Source organism: Poeciliopsis prolifica, unplaced genomic scaffold, assembly GCF_027474105.1.
Source record: "Poeciliopsis prolifica strain line A6 unplaced genomic scaffold, Auburn_PproV2 SCAFFOLD017, whole genome shotgun sequence".
In the NCBI taxonomy this organism is placed as follows: Eukaryota; Metazoa; Chordata; class Actinopteri; order Cyprinodontiformes; family Poeciliidae; genus Poeciliopsis; species Poeciliopsis prolifica.
Genome location: NW_026562392.1, coordinates 2,120,397 through 2,147,568, shown reverse-complemented (window position 1 = coordinate 2,147,568; position 27,172 = coordinate 2,120,397). Strand labels below are relative to the sequence as shown.

Below are 27,172 nucleotides of genomic sequence, written 5' to 3'. Positions count from 1 at the left end.
GAGAACACCCAAATCATGGAGAAAGCTCTTTTGTAGCATAAATTAGGGTTTCGTTACAAAAACCTTCGTTACAATTAGTGGCTGGACTGGATTAACGTTTTGAATTGAGTTAATTGCCTGTAACTAATAATTTAACACATATCAACAAAATAATCAACATTCTGAAATCAAAAATTATCTTTGCAGTTAAATTATTGAATACGTAGACATATGAGCTCATTGACAAAGACATTTGCTTTTAATCTGTTTTTAAGCCAATCAACTATCCACTTTGTGCAAAGTGCTGTTATACTCATTCATATGTCTAGTGTTTCAGAAATTCCTGATTATTCATGGAACTACTTTGAAACGTATTAATGTAAAGGTTCCGGCTCGGCACGGAAAAAAAGAGAATAAAAACTAAAGCAGTTGCATTAAAATCTATGTTATTAACTAATTGAAACAAGTGAGTTAAAGTCCCAGGCCTAGTAAGAATTAATTTCTAAGACACTGCAGATATCTGACAAATATATAGCTTAGTTCCCGTGAGGGCTTCGACAAATAATGGTTCCAGATTTACTGGCATCAAAGAAGACAAAGTGTCTCCAATTACACAGCCTGATCTCTGGTGACAATAGATGTATCTGCTGACTTTTAGCCTCAACTGCACCAACTCCATCACTCACCACTCATTCCACTCCATTCCTAAAAAAAAAAAAACAAAGAAAGAAAAAAGTAAAGAAAAAACGGATACCTGGGTTTTTCTTTCCAGAGATAAAGGTCAGGATTCTGTTCACTCAGGTTGAGCCTTTGAGCTGGTGCAATAAGTCAGCTGGAAGTACCCCCCTGAGAGCTGCTGTACATGAGATGTTGGACAGAAGAATGGAATACCACTACTGCTTCTACTGTTGTTTCTCTGCTGATCGTTAATGGCAAACTAAGACTAATGGGCCAGATATTGAACAGGGATCAGGGTCATGTTTTTGTTTAAGGCCAAACAAAAAACAGACAAAGAAAAAGAAGTGATGCAACAATAATTCAAAGGGTGTTTTATAAGTAGTTGATGAAAATAAAAGATTTAATGAACAAATTGGATGATAAGAAAGGTTGTCTGAAAATAGAATAGATGAGCTACTGAGGGACATAATTCAGGGTGACAAAAACTGAAGGGCAGAGAAGAGAGAGGGCTGGATGAACGACAACATGACATCTGCTGTAATACAGAATGGACATTGAAACAGAATACTGCTGTATGCGATTAGTTCGCAGTCTCACCGTTTCTGTCGTTCCAATCACCCCATTCCAACCTGGCTTCATCAGCAATCCCCCCAACCCCCTCACCTCCCATGAAACATCTGGGGCTCTGTACCTGGGCTAGCAGCCCTTCAGCCAGGATGCAAGATGGAGAGAGCAAGGATTAGGTTGACAGTGAGGTGTGTTACCAGATCCTGTGTTAATGAAAAGCAAGTGGAAGCCCTGCATTCCTAGCTCCATCCGTGGCTCACCGCTCCCTAAGGTAGGGGGGCATTTATAGTTCAACAGAAGAGAGGAAGAGGGTGGGCAAAAGAGGGGGAACAGATGTCCATGAAACGGGACCCTCCCTAATCTCTCAGCTCTCTTTCTTACCGTGCCCCTGACTTCCTTTAAAACACACACATACACACACACACTGGTGTTGGTGCATGGTATTGGGGAAACACGTGTGCAAAACTGTTTCCTTAGTTCTTTGCTTCTGTGGACCCCCTGTTGGTCGTTTTAAATCTTGTTTTTGTGAATCAACACAAAAGACACTAAATATGTATGTCGTCTTTTTGTTGTTTCAAGTTTTTGTTATTATTATTTCCCAAACCACTTTTTGAAATTATGATTATATGATTGCTTTGCTGAAAGGAACATTCTCTGGGCCTTTAGTTGATGTATTGGCTCTAATCACCTGGGGAACGTAAATCATCTGAGGGCAACGACTGGTTCTCAATGCACCTTTGCACATCAAGGCATTTTGATCCAGACAACTAAAGTTCACTGTATATTTTCTCTCTCATCGGAGCATCGGTCTGATGCCTGGTTTGAACTTCACCATGCAGTCCTAACTACACCTATATCCTCCCTGGTGATGAGTTGCTGACATTTGACGAATTTGCTGATTAAGCAATTGAATAATAAAGTGTGTGTTGCAGATGGAGGGGTGAGTTTGGATGAGGTTCACAGAGCTTTATGTTTCTGCATTTGGCACAGGCTTTTATCCAAATCTACTCACAAATGAGGCTGTAACTGTGTGACTGTGTTTATAACGCTTATGACCATAATGTTGTTCTTAACCTTTATTGCATATAAAATTTGACTATTTCTTTTCTCTAAGATTATTGAATTTAGTAATAATGACTTGCTTTATTTTTATCCAGCCTAACTTTTAGGACTCCCACTTTCCCCACAAGAATAAATTGTTGAATTTGTACTGAAACAATAACTACAACTACTTAACTACAGACCAGTTTAGCCATAAGTCTTAATCTTCATTATAACTAAACGGATAAGAGACTAATGACCTCATTGTGAACAAACACTGACAGGTGTTCAAACATGCAGCTTTGCTATTATATCAAATAAGCATATCTACATAAAAACACCAATTAATTCTCTTTTTTCTTTCATTTTCTAGTAAACTCTTGCTTACACCTTATTCTGTATTACACCGTGAGATCTACATTGAACAGACATATTTCCTATTAGGTTCAGTGTATAAAAAAAACCCAGAAAATGCCAGATATATATAAAAAAAGGCTTTTTTGATATTTACTCATCATGCTTGAACTGTGGAAACTTCTTGTATGCAGCTATCATTGTTATATCATTTGTGATAAACAAAGGGGAACAAATAGATGAACCCTAAACTGTAGTTTATGCAGCCAGAAATTCTATTATTCTGGTCTTAGATTCAGACTTAAAGACTCATATCTGTTATCTAGGTCATACGTGGTTAATGTCATGAAACCCATATGTTGCTCATCACCAATCACCAGCTCTGTATTTGTAATTGGCTGGATGACACATGGCTTCCTGCGCTGTGCCATTTTGGCTGACAGTGTCCTCTTCGACAAAACCAGTTTCCTCTAGTGTCCTATAGTGGTCTTGTGGTGAGTGAATAGCGTATTTCTGTGGTGAATGACAGTATATTACTGCCATTACTCTTCGCATCCCAGAAGGTCTTGAGGGGCCTCTGCTAGTTATGTAATGACTCCTTTAGGTTTCTACTAATTGATACCAGTACACGGTGGGGTATAAATCAGCCAGGCAGTGGTCAGATAACGGCTGCCAGGGAGAAACCGACACGGTAAATCAGTCTCCGATCCTATCTCATCTTACCCGGGTGTTTGCCATAGATGGATTTCACTTTAGGATGATTTCCATCCACCCTTTTTCCCACCACCCAGAAGGTTTCTCCTCTGTTTTATTCACGTCGGCCTGGAGGGGATATGTACATGTACACTTGATTACCGACAAGTTATTGCATTAGTCACGCAGGTGTAGTTTTTATGAATTTAAAATATATACATAGGTTTCCCAAAGAAGTAGCGAAAAATCCTACTGAGTTTCACAATATCAGATGTCTTCGTAATGCAACACATATTTTATATAGGAGACAGGCCTTGGCTGCAGCCACACAGGGAAGTCTGCTCAGTCTGAGTACATGCAGTGGATGGAATAAGTCCTGCCACAGAAGAAGATGGATCTATGAACTATGTAGTAAGGTGAAATAGAAAACTAAAAATGAGGAAGTAACTTAATCTGTGCTTCTTGCCTATAAGGTATTCAACCAGCTTCTGATTACAACCCCCTTGTACTTCCTGCCCTAATGTCTCTGAGGGGAAGATGCTTTAAAATGTTGTTGGACTTCATTTTTCTTCCTCTCTTTAGAAACATGATTTTCCCCTCAATTGTATTTCTTACCTTTGCTTTTTCTTTTGTCTATGCAGTGTTTTATCCGTAGTTTGAATAGTTTTTTTTTTTTTTTTCAAAACGCTTCACTCCAAGGTGTAGCTGTGTTTAGATTTTACGGGATGCACCAACTTCATCTTAAAGACCAAAACATTCACGTTAGAGTGTAGGTCAACCGGGGAGTCTTGGTATGCATTCACACCGCCCCGGTTAGTCCGCTTGAATCTAACTCTGGTTCGTTTGTATAGAAAGTCCAGTTGGTTTGGGAAGGTGTGAATGTGCACCAAAAAATCTTACTCTGGTCGCCCTAGTCCAGAGTAAGACCAAGACCTAATCAAGCCGAGGTCTTGGTTCAGTCTGTAATAGTGAGCTCAGGATGCACATGCGAATGGCAAGTGGACAAAACTATAGAGAAGGGGACTCTGGGTAACTGACCAAAACAAAGGCATGGGTGTAGAGCTTGTGGTCCTTTCTCAACGACAAAGGAGCGATTCTGCAACCTCTAAAAACACTGATCCATTTTTGTTTGCATTTTGTGAAACAGGAAGTTACACTCAGTGTCTTCTTCAGTTTTTCGTGTTGTGGTTCTTGGTGTAGCGCCACCGCAGTCATAGAGGTAAACAGGTTTCTCAAAGAGTTTGGTGAGTTTGACACAGTGCAGTGTGAAAATAAATTACACCAACTGGAAATGTAACAAATGTTGCAGTTTTGATGCCCCGTAGAATTGAGTCTACGGGACAGTAAGGAGTGCAAACACCCTTAAATTCCTATTAGTGAGTTAGTCTGCGTGTCGGTGGCTCATCTCAGATGAACTTGCAACCTGTATGTATGCTTCATACTACAAACCCTGCTAGTTAAATTGAGAAATCAATATATCCAGTAACAAGCACAAAGACGGCACCTTCTCTCTAATAGTTCAGCGAGTTTTCCGTCGGTTTTTGTTCTGTATCTTTACATTAACTCAACACTTTCAAACTCCAGCAATAATGTCCTTTGGCTGTCACATCTTTGAGGGCAAAACTGGGGTGGCAGTTTGGTCATAGAGAGGAAAAACAGATAGAGGGAGGATGGAGAAACTTGCCTTGGACTGTTATTTGACTTGGACAGAAGAATAAAGCCAGTTAGAAAGGGATTCCCCCCATTAAAACCACTCCCAGCTTGGTTGATTATGGAGCATGCTGGCTGCTGCTGCTGGCTTTCACACCAGGATGCTGCGGTCAACTGAGCTGTAAATGACGCACAGTGAGACAGGAGAAGCTGTTTTGCTGCTGATTCCCTGTGCGAGGGAGAATGTACACGTGTGAATATGTGTTTCCACTTGTTCACCTGGGTGTGAAGTCCGTTTGTTTTTACATCTGCATGTACAGTACGCAGCCATTTGGATGTAGTTTTCTGTGTTTGTGTGCCGATGTACGCCTTCACTTAACCTAAACTTGCTCATGTATACATTTGTTAGAGAGTCTCGATTAAACGGGCCCGTTTGGGAGTTCCCTTCGGCTGTCTAATAAATCCTGCCCATGAAAATAAGCCCAATGTCCAAAGTCCAATAAGTAATCCAACAACTCTGTCTGTGCTGTATCACCAGGAGTTATTAACAGGTAAACTGCCAGCTTGTATCAACAGTGTTTTTCCTGAGAGAGATGAGTCATCCCAGTGTAATATTTCCCCCAGATTGTTTTATACAAGCAGGGCCCTCTTTGACTGCATCACTCCTGTTGCGTTAGTGCACTCTCATGTTTAATAAGATGTTCTGAGTCAATCCACCAAGGCTGGAAAGATCAGAGTATTCCTGTGTGTCATTTCATCATGTCATCCATCACTGCTTTCTCGAACCCTTTAGTTTTGACTCTCGCACTTTTTCCCATCATCTTCGTCTGTATCTGTTGATCTTGTCATTTATCACCTCCTTCCTCAGCTCCTTCATATTCCCTTCCATTTTCTCTCAAGCCCTATTTATCCTCCTCTTACCCCGAGTGAACCCCAAGCCCAGGGAAGCCACTCGTAACTGAAAACAGTGAGGTTTATCCATGTCATGTATATGTCAGTGTAAGAAGCAACCTTTCTCCAGAGGTCGGCTCATTCGGGTTTAACAGATGTTTTCCTACTAGATGGCCAACTTGTGGCCAATTTACATTCTCCGATTCTTTGGAGTTCTGATATGCAGACACTCGTGTTGGATAGATCAGATTTTTCTATAGGAACTTCAAAATTCAATAAAGTACTGCTTTTCAATGTTCTGGACTTAGAAATCAGCTAAATATTTATGGGAAAATAAAAAAGGATTTCTAAAAAATGTTACACAGCTGTGTCCCCACGGCATGTGAAGAAATTAAATCCAACCAAAAAGAACGGCATGTCATTTCTGCACATCTCAAAATGGAATGTACAAAATCCTTCAAAATGAATGGCTGTATTCATTTTAATATCTGGAAAGGACAAAAACATATAACTGACTTTTTACAGATATGTTCGTTAAACATTTATTTATTTGTTGTGACTATGCAGAAGCAGGTGGTGAGACAGCAGTTGGTGCTGTGCATCTCTACATGCAAGATTTGAGTATAATTTCAGGTGGTGTTGATTACTAAAATTAGCATTCTGTGTCCATTCTCTGATAAGTAAATAGACTCTAATAATAGCCATGACACTTCCAAGGAAAGACCAACTTTTCTCTCATTTTTGAAAGAATAAAACAGAGTAACCTAGTGGTAAAACATACAGCTTTAGGTTTCTTTTTTTAATTTAATTTTTTTTACCAAGTCTCACTTCCTGTATTCAGTAGCTGTCATATCTCCATAGAAAATCATTTTCTTTCAAGAGGCTCCTTATATCTTTTGTGCTTTTATGTCATTGGAAAAAAAACTGATAATAAAAATAGTGATACTACATCTTTCTCCCCCAGAAAATACTTCCACACTGAAGAGTGTTGCCAGAAAGTTGTGCTTCTGTGGAATCAATATATACTTGACAAAGGCTTCTCTCTTCAGGACATTTTATTGAACACTAACATTTTTGTCAGCCAGCTGAATTATATCGTCTGAAGAATAACATTCAATGCATTGTTGACAAAAATGACAGAAAAGCCTTTACATTCACTTTCTGTTGCCTTCTGGTTCATCCTGATTGAGTGGATGGGTTGATGTTTACTGGATGAGATCAGCGTCTTTATGCTTTTTTCAAAGCTAGCGCTTTATTCTGGAAAGTGACATTTCTCATCCAGTGGTGGCACATTGAATATATGAAGCAAATTACCCAGCCTGGTGATCGTAATTGCACTACTTGTCTCGCACTGAGCCAGTGCTGTAAGCTGTAAAAACACAGATAATTCCTCGTATAACTGTGCACATTTAGTAACTGACTTTGTTTGTTTTTGTGCATGCGTTGCCAAAAATGAGCAGATTTCATTAAATCTTTGTGTTGCATATTTTAGACCCAGTCGAGTCTGCATCTGTGCTGTTGACGGTGAAAGACGCGTTGGTGAAAACGGGACTGCGGGACCGGGGCCACGTGTTCCTGGGGCCGTTTTCCTGCAGCAGCTCCCTGGAAGCTCGGTGGTGCCGGCACAGCGGCAGCCCTGGACCAGAGCCCGGCCCCCCTAAGCTGCTTCTGGACCTGAAGGGAGGTCTCCTGCAGGTTTGTGTGCCTATGACATCAGTTCATCTCTCTAAATCATGAGATTTATTTCCCTGCTCAGCTTCAGCTCACGGGGGTTAGGGATAGATACATGCCTCTGCACCTGGTAGAAAGTGAGAATGAGTGAGAGTCACTCGATGTTTCTGTGAAGATATTGTAGCTGGAACTGTCTTCTTTCCAAAAGATACATTTTATATCAATTTTGCAATCTGACAACACTTATAATCTGCAGTTATATTTCCTTTTTGCAGAGGATTCTGTCTTCTCAGGGCTGAAATGGGGACTTCTTTAGCTTTGAGTCATATCTTCTGGTTAAGTAGTGGAATATTGTGAATCTATTTATAGTCTGAGGTGATCTTCCGCCTTTTTTTTCTTCTTTTTTACTTGTGAGAAGTTACATAATGCAAACTGAAAAGTCCCTTTTCTATGTGTCTAACAGTTCACATTTTTCTCTAAATAATATTCCACATTACTTCCACAGGGGGAACACCCTTACTCATGTTCAGGTTTCCTTAATGCTTTTATTGCATGTCCATTAACAGGAAAATCACTTCCAACTCAACACTTAATATGTAATCATACATTTCCCTCTCCAAATATTACAGTTTGTGGTGTTTTGATCAATTGCTGCATCAAAACCACCGGAATTCCTTCTGATTTTTTTTTTCCTCTTAGGGCTCCGTCTCCAAAAACCTGGGGGGAAAAAAATCCCCAAATTTTCCTGTTTTTAGAGTTTAGTTACAACCCACTCTCACAAGTTAGTAAGTGGTGGGCAAGCATGCAGGCAGCTCTGTGTGTGTGAAATCTTTGACTCAAATATTCCAAACCCTCGGTTCAAATCTCAGGCACACTCACTTTGATGGCGCATAGGAAGGGGAATGCCATGGGTGAGTGAAGAGAAAATCAGGCGCTGTTGTGTAATCGCAGTGAGGTTGTGAAAGGGCAATGTGGAGGCCAACCCTGACTGTTTGACTCCTTGATTTGGCAAAGGAATTGCTATTTCTGATCTATGCTTTATGAAATGAAATATCGGTCAGGATTATTTGGCAACTTTTTATTATTATTATTTTCAAAAGTACTCCCTTTCCTTCTTTGCTATCTGATCTTATATGTTGGCATTCTTTTCACAGCTGACCCAACTGTCTCTTGTTCTTTCCCAACAGGTCTTTTGGGGTCAGGAACATTTGAACTGCCTGATGCTGGTTGAAGAGCATCTTCGTAACTACCTCCATCTTCATAAAGAGAATTCTAATAATAGCTGGTCTAAGGGAAAGGCCTGTCACACCCAGCCTCCCCCCTCTCCTGTCGCTCCCTCCCCCAGGACGGAGCACAGCTCAGATGACCTGCGCACTGGAAACTTTCAGTACATTCAAGACCCAGGTAAATGTTCATGCACTAAACAATATTGGTAAAGCATTTTCCAAAAGCATTCATACTCTTTGAAAGTGGTCATATTTTTACATATTAATGAAGACTGACATGAAAATACATAAGATTTTAGCGAGGCAGCTAATTTATATGTCTCGTCCCATTGGCAAGTGGTTGTTAAGTCAAACTGATGAATGCAGGGATGGTTGACCCCGTAGCTAGGTGTGGTTGACCCCGTAGCTAGGTGTGGTTGACCCCGTCGCTAGGTGTGGTTGACCCCGTCGCTAGGTGTGGTTGACCCCGTCGCTAGGTGTGGTTGACCCCGTCGCTAGGTGTGGTTGACCCCGTCGCTAGGTGTGGTTGACTCTGTCAACAGCAACAAATATGCCCCCAATAATCAGTGGATAGAAAGTAATCATGGAATCTTGAATGGATTAAAAAAAAGCCTGTCATGATGACATTATGCAAAATTGACTTTTCTGCCACATCGTATCAACATGCAGTTCCTGCCATTTTACGAACAGAGAATCTTTCTGTTGGTCTTTTTGCCATCTGTCCAGCTTGAAACACGCGTACTTTCACTAAAAGTTCTCACTACTAAAAATTTTTCACCTTCTGATCTCCTTAATGTCTGAGGTTCATTGTGAATAGCTTTAAACTTACCAACGTAAAAGTTTAAGAAAAATCTTAGATCTCCAGGAATTCTTTGACTTTTCCTAAACTAGGAGCTTCTTTTAGGATTGTTTAGAATACGGCCCTGGATTTGCAGTGACCAAATCAAAGTGGTCATGTTAACAGATTCTCCCACCTGAGCTATTTATCTCTTCAGCTCCTCCAGAGTCACCATGAGTCTCATAGCTGCTTGTGTGATTACCTGAAGAGTAGGTTGCCACATCACTCGTCTTGATGGGTTTGCAGTTGTTTGATACTTTTTTTTCTTTTTGGATGATATTTTTTGAAAGGTAGGTACATTGCCCTTTTTAAGCACATTGTTCAGAAGACAGTGTAACATTAAGACAGCAGCTTGTTTCCTGTCATGATCGACTGTCCAGTGAATTTCTTTTCCAAACAAAAAACATCCTAATTATCATTTCAACTAAAAATGGAAAACTTGGGAAGTGAAAAGTTCGTTAAGATGCACATCAACTTAAAACCGAGTTAGATCAAAGCTCTCAGTTAAAAGATGTTTCATCAGGCATGTCCGCCTGTTTCCACTCTAAGTAACTTTGTGTTTATCCCCTTTCTTTGTGCTTTGTGTTCACACACACAGACACTCACAGCAACATACACAGAGGATCAAACTTCTCTCTGGCTGAAGCCCAGCCTTCCACTCTGTCAGCTGTGGTTGAGTCTTTGTTTGTTGCACTGTTCCACTGCTCTTTGATGCATTTAATATTCTGGCTGAGGCTGAAGAACGTACAGTGGTGAACTGGAACCAAGAGGACAGTCTGTCTGCAACATGTTGTCAACAGTGAGAAAAGTCAGTGCCCCAAAGTAGAGAGACGGGCTACGGGTGCCCCCAGGGCCCAGCTCAGACATGGCTGGGTTACACGAGCAAAACGTAAATGAAAGGTGGTCTGAGAGAGAAGGGAGAGTCACTGTCTCACCCACTCACTGGGTAAGTGGGTGAGACAGTGACTCACTCACCCTTAGGAATAGAGCAAACAAAACAGCAAAACCTTTTCTGTTTTTTTTTCTTTCTTTCTTTCATCCACATTTTTTAACTAGTCTGAAGTTACCAGTGAAAAAGCTCTCACTCCAGAGTAAAATTGGACCCAGGCAGAGTGGGTCAGACAAAAGCAGCACTTCCCTGTTTGCCTTCTTCTCTTTTCCCGAATAAACACGGGTCCCAAACAGCAGCTGAGACGCACGTCAAACATCACTCTGGAGCTTCGGTCCTGTGCTGTCCAGCTGCTGCAGGTGTTTGGCATGGTTTAATCAGTGCATGTTTACAGAATGGCAACAATGTTTACTAAGGTACGTTGTTTATCCAGAGCTTCTGACACACGTAAACACTCAGAAAATGTAGATACAGGGTTTCCAGATTTCTTTTTTTCTTATGTGCAGCGGTGGACACGAGTCTTGACTGATCTCTAGGAAAGGACAAACGAACAATTTGTTTAAACGTTCCACCTGAAATCCAAATAAAATATTTTAAAATGGTGTTTACTATTTTAATTGTGTATAACTTAGATTTTAGGTCCATTGTGTATCTTTTCTTATAGCCTGAGCTTATTTAGTTAAGCTTTCTTTACTTCATGCACTTCAAGCTCTTCATTCTTCTCGTTGGATGTTCCAAACCTCGTCACTACGGTTCCTTACTGTCGATAATGTTGAAATGTGTAATCAGCAGAGGACAACCTGTGACTGACGGTGTTTAGACCTTTTGAAAGTCTGACAGTCTTGATTGGGAGTGACTCTCCAGTTCATAATCAGTGATAGGTTGTGATCATTTTTGACAAAAACACCAATCCAATTAATTCACAGGATAGCCTCGTTCTTCACTGATTACTGTAGAAAGTCATAGTTACATCTGCCTCCTGAAGCTCTTATGGATGTGAGTTTTAATGTATTAGTTGTTCGTGGCTCTAAAATTGTTTCCATTAAAGTGCTTTTTGTTAATGCAGATTTTGAAGTATCTCATTGCACAACGTTGATGGAAACTGCAAAATTCAAAATAACTTCCTCTGTTTTGTAAAAATGTTTTTAGCTCTTATTTTTTCCACCACTTTACTTTTTGTGATTTTGTTTCCTTTTTGTAACATTTTAAAAGTTTGCTCAAAAGTCTGACTTAGTGAAATTCGCATGACGTTTGGATGAATGTGTTGGTGACGTGTGTGAGAATCTTGCTGATGAGACATGCTGCAAGTGATGTTCCCGGGTCATCTGTATGCTTTTTCTAGTGTTTTTTTTTTTTTTCCTTGTGGCCCATTAATACCATTTTTATTTCGTGCAGTAAAGTCAGAGCTGATGGATCTCATGTATCTCTTAGACCTTCATTTTGTTTCCTTGCAGCATCATGACTCATGTTTTCTGTTTTGTTGCTGATTATCCTTCTGTTTGTAATGGCACATCCAGTTTGAAGTTATCGTTTTTCACATCATGTCCCAGGATCCCAGAAGCTGCCGGGACCCCATGAGGTGGTGTTCTACAGTGAGACTGAAGACAGCCCCGGGGTGATGCTGTGGCGGTACCCCGAGCCGCGCGTCCTCACCTTTGTCAGGATCACGCCCGTCCCCTTCAACACCACCGAGGACCCTGAAATAAGCACGGCTGACCTGGGTGACGTCCTACAGGTAGCATGGGGCTCGCACGTGTCACCAACACAAACACTCAACACTTTCTCGGTTTCTGCTTTTCATACGAACCCCTTTTTTTTTTCACCATAAAACCGCAACAAAGCGAGGCTCGTGATTTATCAAGCAGCTTCGTGTTGCATGTATATCTTTATTGCTTCGGTTGTATTGGGATGTCTGCTGCGAGGTTGGGGTTGCAAGACGTAAGACGAGAAGAGTATGCACACATCCCTCTCCCAGGTCCCTGCCTAACATCACCTGCACTGAAAGAGCAGCAAAGCGGTTTTAGCTCTGGGCTGTGCGCCATCGCGATTCCCCTGTCAGGACTCGTGTTACAGAATGACCGAGACCTCTGCTGTCTCTCCAAACTTGTAATACATGCTCGGACAGCTGTGGAAGTCATTCCGCACTCTGGTGTGAATAGCCAGGTGCTTTCAACCCCAGATGAGGTTATATTTTGGCAGGTCTGTTGCGGCTACTGAGCCTGCAGGGCCTCGGTGGGGGTTAGAACATCCTTGTTTTCCTCCCATCACTCATTCCCCGTCTTCCTACCCACCGCCTCACTGTCCAGATAATTACTTTGAATAAAGGATGGAACCCTATTTATTCATTTAAGTTCATTTGTTCCCCCCTAAAGCCATAACACAATGCTGTCATAGCAACTGTTGTTCATTTTGAAACATTCCATTTTCAATTGTCTTTCTCAGCATTTCATCTAAATCCTGTTTTTTCACATGAATAAAAGCCATTCTTATTAGATTTATACTATTGTTGTTTCTTATTTATAGAAAGCAGCTGCAGACCAAGAGATGATTTAGCCGCATCTGTTGCGATATATTACAAGAATTCATTAAAAGCCCAATAAAAAAGTAGATTAGGATAAAACCGTACATTGTTGCAGTGATATAATGTTTCTCAAGGGCTTTGACATTTAGGGAGGGAAATTTAATAACAAAAGTTTTGTTAATTCTTATTTATGTGTTGTTATTAAGATTTCTATTATTAATAAAAAACAAAGTCTGTTTTTCGGGGGTTGTTACTTTTTCAGCTCCTTCATGGCTATTTTTACCCTTAATGTTAAGTTACGTTCCCTCCTCCTTTCCCTTCTGCTTTTCATCATGGCTTATCTCCCTCATTCTTCTTGGACTCCCACAGTCGCTCCACCTACGGTGCAGATGTTCGCTCTGTTTATGCGTGCCGGCCCAGGAGAGGCAGGGCACTGGAAGGTGCTGCAGCTGCGCGGCTTTTGAGCGCGGCCCCCGCAGCTGCAAGAACTGCAGCGAGCGCAACGCCGAAGCCTCTCGCTGATTGGCCACGTATTGGGTTACAGTAAGGACTGGAGGGAGCTGGGGCACTTGGAAGTGGGAGGCGGAGAAGACGTGATAGACAGTAAGGACGAGGTTAGGTCGGGAAGGAAGAGTCGAACAGATAAAGATTCTGCGAGGGGAGGGGGCGAAGAAATGCTGATTTGTCGTCTTCTCCAAGACAAACAGAAGCCTCGGTGTAAGTTCTGCAAGAGGATGATTTATTACCCACCAATGAAATGTGAAAAAGATGCTTTTCTGGCTAATGATGCAGTGTGGTAACAGTATGTAATGCCAGTCTTTCATTATTGGCTTGACAGTTTGTTTATATTTAAAGCTCATGTCTTTAACTCCCGACTGAGGTAAACGTGACTAACGTGTTTCTGTGGATGTTCACATTAGAGCATTACAGCAGCAGCCTATTGGAAACGGGCTTTGATTAACATGTGGTTTCCATATCGCGCCTCTCTTGTCATCTGTCAAAGAATTATTAAATGCGACAAGACTGTTAAAAGGAATCAGGTAATGGGAGTGTAAATGCTGCCGTGCTGAAAAGATGACACTCCAGGCCAACATGTTTTACTGAAAGCACTTCATTTGGGAATGAGAAGCAGATATTGGCGGCTGTTTTTTTTTTTTTGTTGTTGTTTTTTTTAAGGCAACATTAACTAAAGAGGAAAATTGGCATCAGTGTACTTGAGAAACAAGAAAATAGTTATTAAATCATAAATTTGGTTGTGCAAGTTTGGAACTGAAGAATGAAGAGGAGGAGAGGTTGTGAGCCCATCACAGAACAACAATTTCAAAATAACAATTTGAAAAGTTTTTTTTTTCTCCCGTCATTATTCAATATTTTATAAAACCAGCTTTTGTTGATATTGCCTCAAACAACTTTTCCCATCTCCTGTCCTCTCACTTGAACCACGGCGTACAACTGAAAGGTGTTCAGTTCTCTCCACAGACTCACAGAGGGTTGGTTTGCAGATATACTCACACTATAGTTATGTAAAAAATATATATATAAATAATCTTTTTAAGACGGAAAAGAAAAGATTTTAAAAAAACGGGACCTGAAAGTGCACAAATGCCCAACATTGCATCACATTAATATACACTGTTCAAAGTGGTTTACACAATAAAATCTACATTCTAATAACAAAATAGTGAAACCAGTAACCAACATTATAATTTGTCAAATGCCATCATCTAAATCACAGGTGTCAAACTCCGGTCCTGGAGGGCCACTGCCCTGAAACATTTAGATGTGCCTCTGCTGCACCACAGCTGAATAGAATAATTAGGTCATTAGCAAAGCTCTGGAGAACTGATCTACTCAAAGAAGAGATAATTAAGCCATTTCATTCCAGTATTTTGTACCTGAGGCACATCTAAAAACTGGCGGACAGCGGGCCTTGAGGACTGGAGTTTGACAGCACTGATCTAAATCATCAGTAAACAGTGATAGAAGGCCAACTTTGTAGTTGTCTTTTTCTGGCTCTGAATGTTCAGGTCAGACTCCAGCACCACACCCAGATTTCAGGCCTGAGCTCTAGTTTCCAGCTGTTATAACTGAAGCTGTGCGTTGAGTCTAGATTGTTCTGCTTTAGGTTCAAAGATAATAACTTCAGTTTTGTGTCTGTTCAGCTGGAGAAAGTTATTACACATCTGTTCAGGACTCGGATGGGTTCTGAGTCACTTGTTGACATTGTAATGTAAACCTGGGTGTCATCTGCGTAGTTATGGTAACCAATCTTACAACTTACTATAACTTGAGGTAGTGTAAGCAAATAGATATGGAATAATGAGGGGTCCCAAGATTGAACCTTGGGGTACCCCACATGCGACTTCTGTCTGCTCCAATGAGAAGTTTCCTATTGAAACAAAGAAATTCTTGAGCTTTGTCAGAACTGGACCTGAGAGTCCTACCAACACTGTAGGCGCTTCAATAATATGTTGTGGGCAATAAAGTCATATATAAAAAATAAGCTATTGGATCTTATTTTTATCACTTTACAACTACATAATTCTTAGCCAATGCTTATTCCACATGATTTAATAGTTCAATTTTTTTCCCTTCATAAGTTTTGAGCTGATTTGTAAGTATTGTCTTAAAGCTTTTCTACATCCCAGATTTACCTCAATTGACTTTCTGTAAACCAGTCATTACTGATCCTCCGTTTTTTTCTTTTTTAAATATTAACGGTCTAAAATGCCCAGATAGAGTCCATAAAATTCCACACACTGCAGTAGCCGGGCTTTTCCTCCACTGGAATCTCACATATCTAACATGTTGTCAGTGCAGAGAGGGAACCTGAAGAGAAAAGAGACAGCGCTCCGAATTTCTCAGGCCTATAAAGTTACAACACAGCCATTTGGAAGTGGAAACTGATAGTTGTGAAGAAATGGAAACTGTAAAGGTAGGGAAAGAGACGTAATGTATAATAAAGAGAGAGGAAATTAGCATTAAACTGTCTGATCATTCTCTGTCATTTAGACAGAATGTTTGGATGATTTAGAAGTGGAGTCAGGGGGATTGAACTCCTGAGCAGCTAAATGTACACTGACATTTTTATACCCCTCAGCCTCCTTGTCACCTGTTTTTCTGTTTTTGTCATTCCCGACACGACGCGACCTCTCCTCTTTTGTTGTAGCTCTTCTCTCAGCAGAGTGTAATAGATGAGCAGGAGAGGGGCTAAATGGAGGCAACGGGGGAGTGTGGGGGGGTTTCACTCCTTGCCTTGCCGGTTGCTCGTCCCCAGAGCAGATCGTATTAACATTTTATAAAATCAAGATTTCCTGCATTTAAATACTTGCGGTTTCCCAACTGGTTCCAGTATCTCAAAGGGGAAATTCAAACCACCTTTCATTACTCAAAGTGAAATTGCTGGCCGTGCTGGATTTTTTTGTATACAGTACAAAGGGAGCGATGTCATAAGCATCGGCTTGTTGGGGTTCAGCTGAGAACCGACAGGTTTCCACCTGCAGAGAGAGTTCTGGACTTCTCTGAGTGGTGAGGGACTCGGCCCGATTCCACCTTGGGGGGAACAGGAGGAGATGCTAAAAAGAGAGCAACAACCTCACTTCATAAAATAAGTGCAATGTACATTCTGTTCTCAATTAGATTACCTTTTACCCACACCAGCTTTGTTCTGTGTGCAAATAGGTTAATGTCATCATCCACTTGCTGTTCAAGAAAGTTTCCAAATTGCTCTGACTTTTTCAGACAAACCTCACACCTTCCGCTCCCCCGCTGCTGATTTTATGCATGACGCTGTTAGGTTTGCCTTTCATGTGCCAACGAGGCACACAGATGCCATAAAAATGTCCTGCGACGATCGAGCAACCTGCAGCTATAACCATTTCTCAAACTGCTTTGTTTGTCACGTGTCATAACACATAACAGCCAGTTATACAACCACATTTGCTGCTTACAACGCGCCTTTTTTTTTATCGATGCAAACGCTTTTTACGCCGTTTGCAGAGATATTGCACTTGTTGGCGGGGAGCTTTGGATCGGATGTCAGGTGGTGTGATCTGTCGTTTCAGATAAACACGTTGAAACAGAACGAGCGAGATGCTATCGTAGCCAAGATAACTATTATTATAAAAGGATGGTGCTCGAGCAGGCCTGCATTAGTCCCAACTAATGCACTATAAAAATAAAAGACTTTCCATGTGGTTAATTTGATCTTGGAGTTTCTACACCTCATCCACCAAAAACTCAGCTTCTTTTCCAGTTTCCAGTTTGACTTTAAGTAGGAAAAAACAACCAAAATAATAGCTCAAAGATCTCAGCGTGGCCTTATTCCTGATTTTCCACACTGATTAATGTTAACATATATCAGCCCATATGAGACAGCATAGCAGGAGTCATATTCAGAACAATTTTCATTGCATTTGCTGAATAAACATTTGCTCAAGACAATGTCAATTCAATTTGTCTTTGAGCTGATAAGAAGTAGCTCGCTTTGGATTTTTATTTTTTTCCCCGGCATATAGGCATCAGCGAAATAACATAATAGCGGTGTTGATATTGTTAATAAAAATAATGGCACACGACGCCATGCTTGTCAGCAACCACGGCCTCCGAGTGAGCTGAGGGAGTCTTCAGTTGCAGAAACATTTTTTTGAAAATTTAGCAGCAATCACACTTTGGCCAAACCCAGAACCCTGAAATAATTTCTTTCTGTTGTGTATTTGCTTTAGAGTGCCTGCCTTGAGTTAACCTTCTGAGAAACTGCGATCACTCAAACAGATCCAGAAAAATAAATCTCCGCCGAGTGGTAGGCTGCAGTTTTTTCCTAAACAGAGCTGGGTGTCAGGAATGAAAAGATTTATGCGAGCTGCCAACACTTCTGAATCCAAAAATATTTGTAAGCAGTTTGGACTATTTAAATACTTAAAAATTCCTCAACACGATGCTCAAGGCCTTTGAACCGCCCGTCCGAAAATGAGACCCAAAACATTCGGCACATCAGTTCGACTGATATTTTGCCCAAGGCCGGGCTGCCAGGCTCACTTTGTTGAATGTTTGAGGAAAACACAGATTGGACTCATCCAGCTGGGGGAATGTCAGCTATTCAGACTTGCATATTGTTTTTCAGATAAGGTACACACACAATCAGGCAGAGGAAGCTGACACTGCCCACGCTGCATCATGTACTTGCATACAAACGCACACCTGTGTATACACACATGATTTCCTTTGTCTGTCCCAGAACTGGAAAAGTCCCGCTCTTGGATATACAATCCGTTGGACTTTTGACAGGTGTGCTCACCTCCCCGAACCTTTTCCATCTCCTGTCCAGCAATGAATTGGTTGTCATTCATCTCCACTTTCTCTCCATAGCCTGAACTGCAATTGGACGGGAACATGACGCACATTCAGACACGCACATGTATTCCACTCTACCGTATATGCCTCACATATCCATTTCTGTATGCCGTCATGTGGATAGGATATCACAGGTGCAGAGAAAGAGCATGCATGGTGTTTTAGCAAACCGGCTCTGGGAGTTCTCAAAGGGATTCGGTGAGTTTCCGCTCCGGTTGCTCGGCGTTGGGATTGCGGGTGCACAACTCTGTCAGGTACAATTAGGAAGAGTTGATTCTAGGAAAACCTGTGTGACAGTTCATACATGATGTAAGCTTCCAGTTACCTCATTCGTCTGACAAATGGACACACACACAACATTAGTGTCTGTGTGTTGGGCATTCCCAAGAGTTTGGTAGTTGTCCAAGGAGCTGTACACCTGCGGTGAACAATTCACTTGTAAACCCACATACACACATGTATTCATGACTTTCCGCCTGCTGTTCTTCAGGTGTGTTCTCAGGAGTGCTCTGCCACTTTTGATCCATCAGTAGCAAAGTAGTGCAGGCAGTCAAGGGGAATGCAAGAAGCTGGTTTAGTTCACACAGCAGAACGGGACACATTTCTGTTCGTTTTGGCGCAGCGCCCTACGATTCATCACATCTTCTTTAAAGGAACGCATAAGCAGAAGCTGTTGTTGTTCAGTGTGAAAACCAGCCGCAGCTTTTCAGCGCTGATGACTGTCATGCACTTGACAAGCATTAGGCATCTGGCCATGTGCTGTTATGGTGGAGATGAGTTGCGGTCCTGCTGTGTTGGTGGTCTCCTGTCATTTCTTCACAAGATTAGAAATTTGCAAGTAGTCTTTTTTTGTCTGATTAGGGCAAAAATCAAGGATACAAATTGAAGCAACCCTAATGACGTTTCTTTTCAAACTCACTCTGAGAGCAGCTCAAGTGTTTCCACGTAGAATATTGAGGTGATATTGAGGTAGGGTGCTGTATAAAGCAAACACATGTAATGGCTTATGGCACTTTTCATGTTCTGTGTTCAGTGACTGCCACTCGGAGGTGATTGGTGTCCAGCCAATCTTTCCTATGTACAAAACCAGAATGTTGAAATAACTACCCACTTTAAATGTGATTAGATTTAAAGGCTGATAAAACAGATGGAGAGTTGTTCTGAAGCAGTGGAAGTCTGGTTTGGTCCCAGTTGGACTAGCCTTGTAAAATCCAGTCTCTTCCTCTCCACTATATTTCATACAGAAGGTTTGGACTCTGATATTTAGAAACAATCGCTTGCTGGAGTCTGGACTCTGTTGAAGTTTTAATCAATTGGATCTGATTTTGCCCAGTTGCTAATGTCCGAGCGTGATACTACGGAGGCCCCTAGGGGACATGGAGAAAAAACAAATATTACTTGCTCGGTCTATTCTGAATGCAGTCACAAATGACAATTTAAAGTTTAAAATATATACACCTTAAGGAGTCTCGTGAAAACATGTTTATATATTCTTCATTCTTTGGTGCACAAAACTAATTGAAAATCATTTTATTCACTGCATGTTTATGTTTGTGTAAAGCTGAGATGGAACTGCACATGAAAACATCCCTTTATTAACCATTCAAATCAAAAGAAAAATAAATAAAGGATTTATTGTCATTCTAAAAATCCTCACCAATTCCTGTTTGTCCTAAAAGCATCTGTGTTTGAGGTTTTGAAGTCCACTTGAGTTTTTATTAATCATTGTATAACTGCAAGAGAGCAACAAAATCACTTGTTCCTGGTGAGTAACAATGATTCCACCAAAGATTGTTATAGAAATGTGTTTGTTTGAAATGAGTAATTTGGTCTGAGTCCTAATTTTCCATAAATCATGATTGTTTAGTAGACATGGCAAGGGAAGGGTCCAGATGAAAACATGTGTGCGATTAACTGGTGTAAAAGTATTTAGTTTAGTTCTCTGAGAATCTGACGATAAATAAGAGACAGTAGGTAGGAAGAGTAACACTTTGAATGTGTGTTTGGTGTTAAACATTTCCATTTATCTCTGAGCTTAGAATTGAGACGGTTGTTGAGAAACAAAAGAAAATCACAGTGTAGCATCTTTGTGTGCTCCAAAAACAAATACCTGGATCTCTAAATTGTCCATTTAAATTTTTTTCTTTGTTTGGAAGGCAAAAGGGAACAGGAAGAACTATGATTGACCATCATGCTTAAGTGATTATGTGTTCTGCTCATAAATGGTTGTTGAAATCTAGTCAAAACCATTCAGTGAACAACTCGTGATATGACAGAGCATTTTTCCAGACAGAAGCTGTTGTTTGGTACAGGGACACTCCTTTTCCATTCTCTACTTAAGTTCTTCATTAAATTGGGAACTCCTTTTTCATCATTATTTCATAAAAGGTAGTCCTGAGAAGAATAAGACATTTAAAATAATATTTAATCACGCAATAAAGTTAACCACAAACCAGATGCCAATCTCGACATAAACAGAAAACGAAGCCTGTAAATAAGATGCATATGTAGAAGTTACCTTTGGAAGTCGTTTCAATGAATGTGCCATTTCTTTTAGGTACCATGCAGTCTGGAGTACTGGGACGAGCTCCAGCAGGCCTTTGTCCCTTACAGGGAGTTCAACCTGTCAGAAAGCTGTTCCTGCCAGCTGCAGCTGCCCAGCCTCAGCCTCACTGATCAGCAGAAGGAGCTGGTGGCCTCAGACCTCTGGAGGATCGTGCTCAACCACAACGGAGAAGGAGGAGATGAGCAGAGGTGTGGCAAACTTCTGTTTTACCAGAAAAGTTGTGACATTTGCTGGAAAATACGTTCAGGAACCAGAACGGGAACAACCAATGAGCTTTGGTTGTTCAGGCCTATGAGGGCGGCTTGGAACACAGCGTTGCCTGTAATAACCAAATCGGGACCTTCTTGCTTTCTTACTTCAGAATAATGGTGTCAAACATTTTCAAGTTTCACTATTTAACATTTACAAATCATGTTATTTACATACATTCAACTGTCACCATGTGATAACAGTATGATATTAGACAGATAATTTGGGAAAAGATCGACCTCCTCTACTTCCAGTGCTTATATTCTGGTCTGCAAAAATACATCGCTCCTGGTCAAAAACAACCAATCAAAGCCAGGAGGAGTGTATCAATCAACATGCTGCAATCATGCTGCACATTCAGCAGCATTTAGGAAAAACAACTTACTGTTTCAGGAATACTGCCATCGGTCGCTATGCCAACTGGCCTTAGCATTCAGGGTAGACTTTGTTGAAGGGGGGCAGCTGTAGCGTAGCACAGAGAAATGTGCTACGAGAGTGATTGACAGCGCTAAGACCCTCCTCCTGGCTTAGAGTTTCTGCAGTTAATACTGGGAGAAGGCAGAGAAGCTTTTTTTTTAAATCTATCTTATACTATCACATTTATGATCATTTCAACAAATTTGTAAAAAGAAAAAAATAATAATTTTCATGAAAATTACCTACTGCTTAATGGTTTTGTAATATTGTGAGATCTCTTACACCCCCAGTAGAAGCAGGAGGAGATGAGACCTGAAAAGAGCTGCATTAGAGCACAAACATATTTACTCTATGCACCTCTAGCTGATTTTAAATACATACACCAACCTTATTGGAATGTATTTCAGGTATGTGTGTGGATCTGCAGTCTCCGTTCCCATCGGGTGTGAGGAAAAACAGAGGCAGAGTGCTCCCAGACTGCAGAGCACAAAGATCTAAAATGTGTCCCTCGCCCCACATCTGGTGTGCAGGAGCAGGGAGCGGGCTTGGAAGGCGTTCAGATAGGCCTAATGAGATTTCCCAGCACACCAAGTGCCTGTCAGGGCCCATCCGGATTCCTTCCTGCTTACCTTGAGTGTATCTAATCGAGGGGAAGCTCAGGGGAGGCACGAGTCGAACCCCCTTCAGGTTGGCCCGTGAGCCGTTAGCCCGTTCTTAGCCCGTTCAGTTTGGGCTGGCCAGGGTCTGACCAAAACTCTAACACTTCACAGAGCATGCTCTGACTTCACTGCCACTGTTTCTCTACTCGTCTCCCCTGTGTCTCCCTTTGCCTTCTGTTGCCTCTCTGGGGTTTGGATGATTTTCTGAAATATGTTGGTCTGCCATTTACTCCTTTGTTTTTTCATTTAATTTTATTTTTTTTATCTTCATTCTTTTTTATTTCTTTTTCCATTTTGCTTCCTTTTGGGATTTAGAGAAACTTTTTGTGGAAAAATGAGCACAAAGCCCCACTTTCTGTGGGATTTAGACAACTTCAGAAAAGAAAAAAATGTCTAAAAGAAGAAAGCAAACTCTCTTAAGGACCATATAGTAAAACAAACATCTGTATTTTATTACAATCATACCCCAAACACTACATTTCCTTTATGTTTAAATTATTTGTCTTTTTTGATCAGAACTGATTCCACTTTCCTTACTCTCTCATTTCATCTGCCATACTTTAGTTTCCACCAGAAAAATAACTTGGCTGGCCCGCCAACTGGAAGTAATGAAAATTGTCAACATATGATGGTTATCTTTTTAAGGAGCGCTCCATTGGACCCGCATTTTTCACTTCTTGAGAGTTTTCCTCTCAAAGTGGATCATGGTAGCAGCAAATTATAGAACAAATGGTCATTCGTTTCAATTACCTCCAGTGCAACATCATCAACCATGACGTGCAATTAATGTCCACCGAGGGCTTTTTCTGGAAACCGCGGCTGTAATAACTTACCTAACAGCCCTGGACAGTGAGGAGGCCCTCCGTGTTATTGTCTCCTTCATTCCAGGTTTCCTGAAAAGTCCTGGTGTTTATCTCAGAATGGTGTTATGTCACTGTTTCACACAATTTTTTGAAAGATGTATGAATGTTATTTTTTCTATCTTCTTTTATTTTATGAACCAATGCTTATATATTGGTTCATCATATATCATACATCATATATATCTTAGCACAGTCAAAATAATAAAAAATATTGACTACAAAATAACTTTTCAGCAAAATATAGGATCTTTAATAATTCCTTAATATTAATTCCACTGCTGCGGAGAAAATGTTTGCTTATAAATGAAAGAATCTGCAAGTTGAACTGGTACTTATTTTATCAATAGTATGGAGTTATTTACTTTAAACAATCTTCATGTTGATTATTAGCGTTGTCGTCGTTATGACGAGCTGCTCCATTGAAACATTTCTCTCCTCCAGTTCGGACAGTGAGTGTGGCTCCCAGCTCCCGTGTGACCAGCTGGTGTCCCCCGTTGTGTTGGCAGCCTGCACCCGTGTGGACTCCTGCTTTGCTCCCTGGTTCGTCCCGTCGTTGGGCGTGTCCTTGCAGCTGGCGCAGCTGGAAGTTCACCTCTGCCACCACCTGGAGCAGCTGGGAACAGGTAGGCTGCAGCAATCAGCACTGCATCACAAGGTCCCATGTGTCACCTGGCAATGAACCCTAAGTGTACAAACCTGTGGAAAGAGTTGCTTTCACAACATGTTGGTCATTTTATTATCTGAATTATAGTTTAAAACAATCTGCAGCTACAACCTAAAGAGACATTTTACTCTCATGACAGCCGAATGAACCTCGTCTACAGTCGCTCATGTTGCATTCATTTTTTTTTTAAAGGCGTCTTATTCCTATTTTTAGTATTTTAAACAAAGATAAATTAAAAACAGCTTGGCTAATAAATGGAACATTGACCAAAATATTCACCATGTATTGATGATCTTGATGACAGCACTGGTCATAATGTGATAGATTACAACCTGATGACAAGGGAAACAAATTTAAAAGCATTACTTTATTTTAGTATGATTCCTTCAGGTTGCAGAGCATAAAACCAAATCTAATGCACATGTGGAGAATAGACCTTAATTTGTCCAAGACCCATTCTGTTCCCCCTGCGTTCATCCTCTGAAGTGTGAATCTCGATAGTCAGTCCGATTCATTCACATTTTTATTTAAATAAATAAAAAATAATTTCCATTCGTTTATGAACTATTGACATATTTCTGTTTGATCGTCTTTACTTAGAAATGTTTTTTATTCATCCAGTTCCATCAAGGAAACTTCATCCCTTCCTACCAGACAGGAAGTTACCTCAAGAACAGGAGTTCATGGTGATTGGCTCTCGGGAGCCCCAGGTGTTCATGCGCCAGTGGAACAACGGACCTCGCCACTGTCAGGAGATGAGCTTTTCCACCCGGCTGGACTGCAGACTGCTGGAGTATCGAAACCTAACCCACCTGCAGCTGCTCCAGTCCTGTGCACTGCAGGTTGGCTTAGCAAAACTCTGCTCGCATGTTTTAATTATTATTAGATGAAGTTACGCTGATTTGAAATGTAATTTGATGTGTGATTGTTTTTTTTAGGGACAGGCCACTGCCGTCAGCTGCCCCCAGAACAGCTCTTTAGCTGTCGATGTGTTTGTGGATCCCATGTTCCTCAATATTAGCCAGTATGCCATCCATACTATGGACACTGCACTGCTCAGCTGGCAACAGGTACACTTCACAAAACATCTGTCCATGGGTGGAAATGAACTATGTCAATAAAGATAAATGACCTGTTTGGCATTCATTTTCAGAAAGTTTCTAGGTTCAAGTTAAAAAAAGAAAAAAGAGAAAAAAATATATTTTCAAGTATAAAATTATATATATATATTCTTTTTTTTTTCCACTGATGAGCTGCACAGTAGCACTGTTGCCTTTCAGCAAGAAGGTCCTGGTTCAAATCACTTCCTTGAGTCTTTCTGCAAGAAGTTTGCATGTTTTTTTATGTTTGTTTGTTTTTTGTTTTTTTTAGCTATTTCACCAGGTAAGTTGATTTAGAACATTTCTACATTTAAAAACCTTGGAGAAATGTAATGCTCATCTCTTTTGCTTTATCCAACATGTTTATTTTGAAACTTGCTTAGTTAAAGAGAGCAAAAACCCGATGTGTCCAGCGTAAGCAGCGCGCACCAGATTGGGGCTTTGAAAGAGAAACATTTGTTGCATTTATTGAAACATTTCAGAAATTAAAAAACATAAATTCATTGTCCAACCTTGCAGCACCCAGTCAGTCACTCAGCTGTGGCTCTTTTGCCTCTTATAATTTTCAATCAATATTACAGCTTGTAAATCTAAGAAACAATTAACTACCAAAAGTAAAATAGTAATTTTTTGACTTAGCTTGTCGTTGCATAAGGATGTTCACCTGAAGTGATTAAATAATCACTGATTTGTTTTTTCTTGTTCAAAGTTAATTGTCAACTGTATCCCTTTTTGATTCAGGTGGTGGAATCCCTCAGAAAGCCACTTTGCTTTATGTGTATTTTGTTACAAACTACTCCGCGGCGAGTTGTTTATAACAACTATTAAAAAAGAGCATTAGAAATCACTCAAAAATGTGTGCACAATCAAAGAATACGGTAAAAGCCTGCCTTTTGTCCCAGATGAAATATGAGTTAATTTGACAAACAGAGCGGATTCCATGAGACTGGTTCAGGTTGTACGCCAGCAGCAATAAAGTTTTCAGAAGGGAATTGGCTTTCTGTTTGGTGTAAATTGTGACTAAGAGGATACCAGTGTTTGGTCCTCATCATTTCCCAGATCCCAGCTCTCAGCACTGTTTCTGGTAGCCAGGATACTTGTGTGTGAAGTGATGCCCACAAAAACATGGTAAAACTTGAGTGGTGACACCTGCCAAGACTTCATCTGGGCCTGGTTCCCCACCCAGATGTTTGTTCTCTGTACACACTTTCACCAACACACTCACGCACACACACACACAACACAGGCTTTGGATCCCATATCATGGCTCTGCTTTTGCGTAGCTGTGCTGACTCATATACTGGCCTCTGGAGACTCGAGGTTCTCTCATGATTTTACATGCATGTAGTAACTCAGTACCAGGTGGAGGAAAGAAAAATAAATAAATAAATACAACAATAGCTCATATTTTTCTAAAAACAGCTGTGATCTTTTACCTGTGGAAAATAAAATTAAACAAGCTGTATGGAAATACACCATGACATGATTGCTCTGGCTCGTGGTTTATTACTTTGCTTTTCACTCAGGGACGACACTGAAGCCTGTCTGTTTACCGACTTGTCAGGTTTGATCCGTGGCGTCATCATAGCATGAGTCATTGTTCCCTATTTATGCCAGTTATTCAAGTCATAAATAAAACTTAAGGCTGTTGCTAATGATAAAGTAAAAGTCCATTTGAGGCTCATTTTGAGTGTGTGGCGCATTTTGCAGCTTACTATTTCTGTCGAAATAGCCTCCAGCGCTGACACAGTCCCCACCAATCTCTGATACATAAATTGCAGCTGTAAATATGATGAAGTCAGTTTTATTCTTTCCGACAATCTGGGGGGGGAAAAAAGTTGAATTACTATGTGCTGTATTGGCCAATCTATTTTTAAGAGCAAATAAGTAAAATGTTTAATTTCATAAGAGTTTTTGCTGTGACAATTTGTACGAATGCCGCTCAGCAGAAACAATGTGCACAATGTTAAATGATGAGGACCATTTCTTTTAAATAAATGATCCATTTATTTATTCAGTAGTAGACATGATAAAAGTCTTTGCTTGCAAAGACACTTTTTTTTTTCTTTTTGCAATAATTCTCCTGTTTCTTTGGGTCAAGGCTAACAGGCAGGGTGGTTGAGGAGCGACTGGCGAGGCCAGCACTGAAACAAAGCAGATTCCTCAATTAAAATCTGGCTGCAACCTTACAACCCAGGCATGGTCGTAACAGACCCACTACAAACAGAAGAGATGGCTCTCTTCCAGGGGGATTGCAATAAATAGCCATAAAACCCAGATTTTTATGATCCGAACACATGATCA

At 40.7% G+C, this 27,172-nt stretch overlaps 1 protein-coding gene across 2 annotated transcripts in view; it reads left to right on the top strand.

Moving 5' to 3' along the window:
- The window catches only part of LOC129367556 (intermembrane lipid transfer protein VPS13B-like), a 291,895-nt gene that overhangs the window by 210,643 nt on the left and 54,080 nt on the right, over positions 1-27,172 (top strand). For both annotated transcript variants that reach the window (XM_055042090.1, XM_055042091.1), the window contains exons 39-45: positions 7,346-7,548; positions 8,712-8,928; positions 12,028-12,212; positions 20,908-21,104; positions 23,546-23,727; positions 24,390-24,610; positions 24,707-24,838. In XM_055042090.1, the coding sequence (XP_054898065.1) occupies positions 7,346-7,548; positions 8,712-8,928; positions 12,028-12,212; positions 20,908-21,104; positions 23,546-23,727; positions 24,390-24,610; positions 24,707-24,838 (1,337 nt within the window). The remainder of the gene's footprint in view (positions 1-7,345; positions 7,549-8,711; positions 8,929-12,027; positions 12,213-20,907; positions 21,105-23,545; positions 23,728-24,389; positions 24,611-24,706; positions 24,839-27,172) is intronic.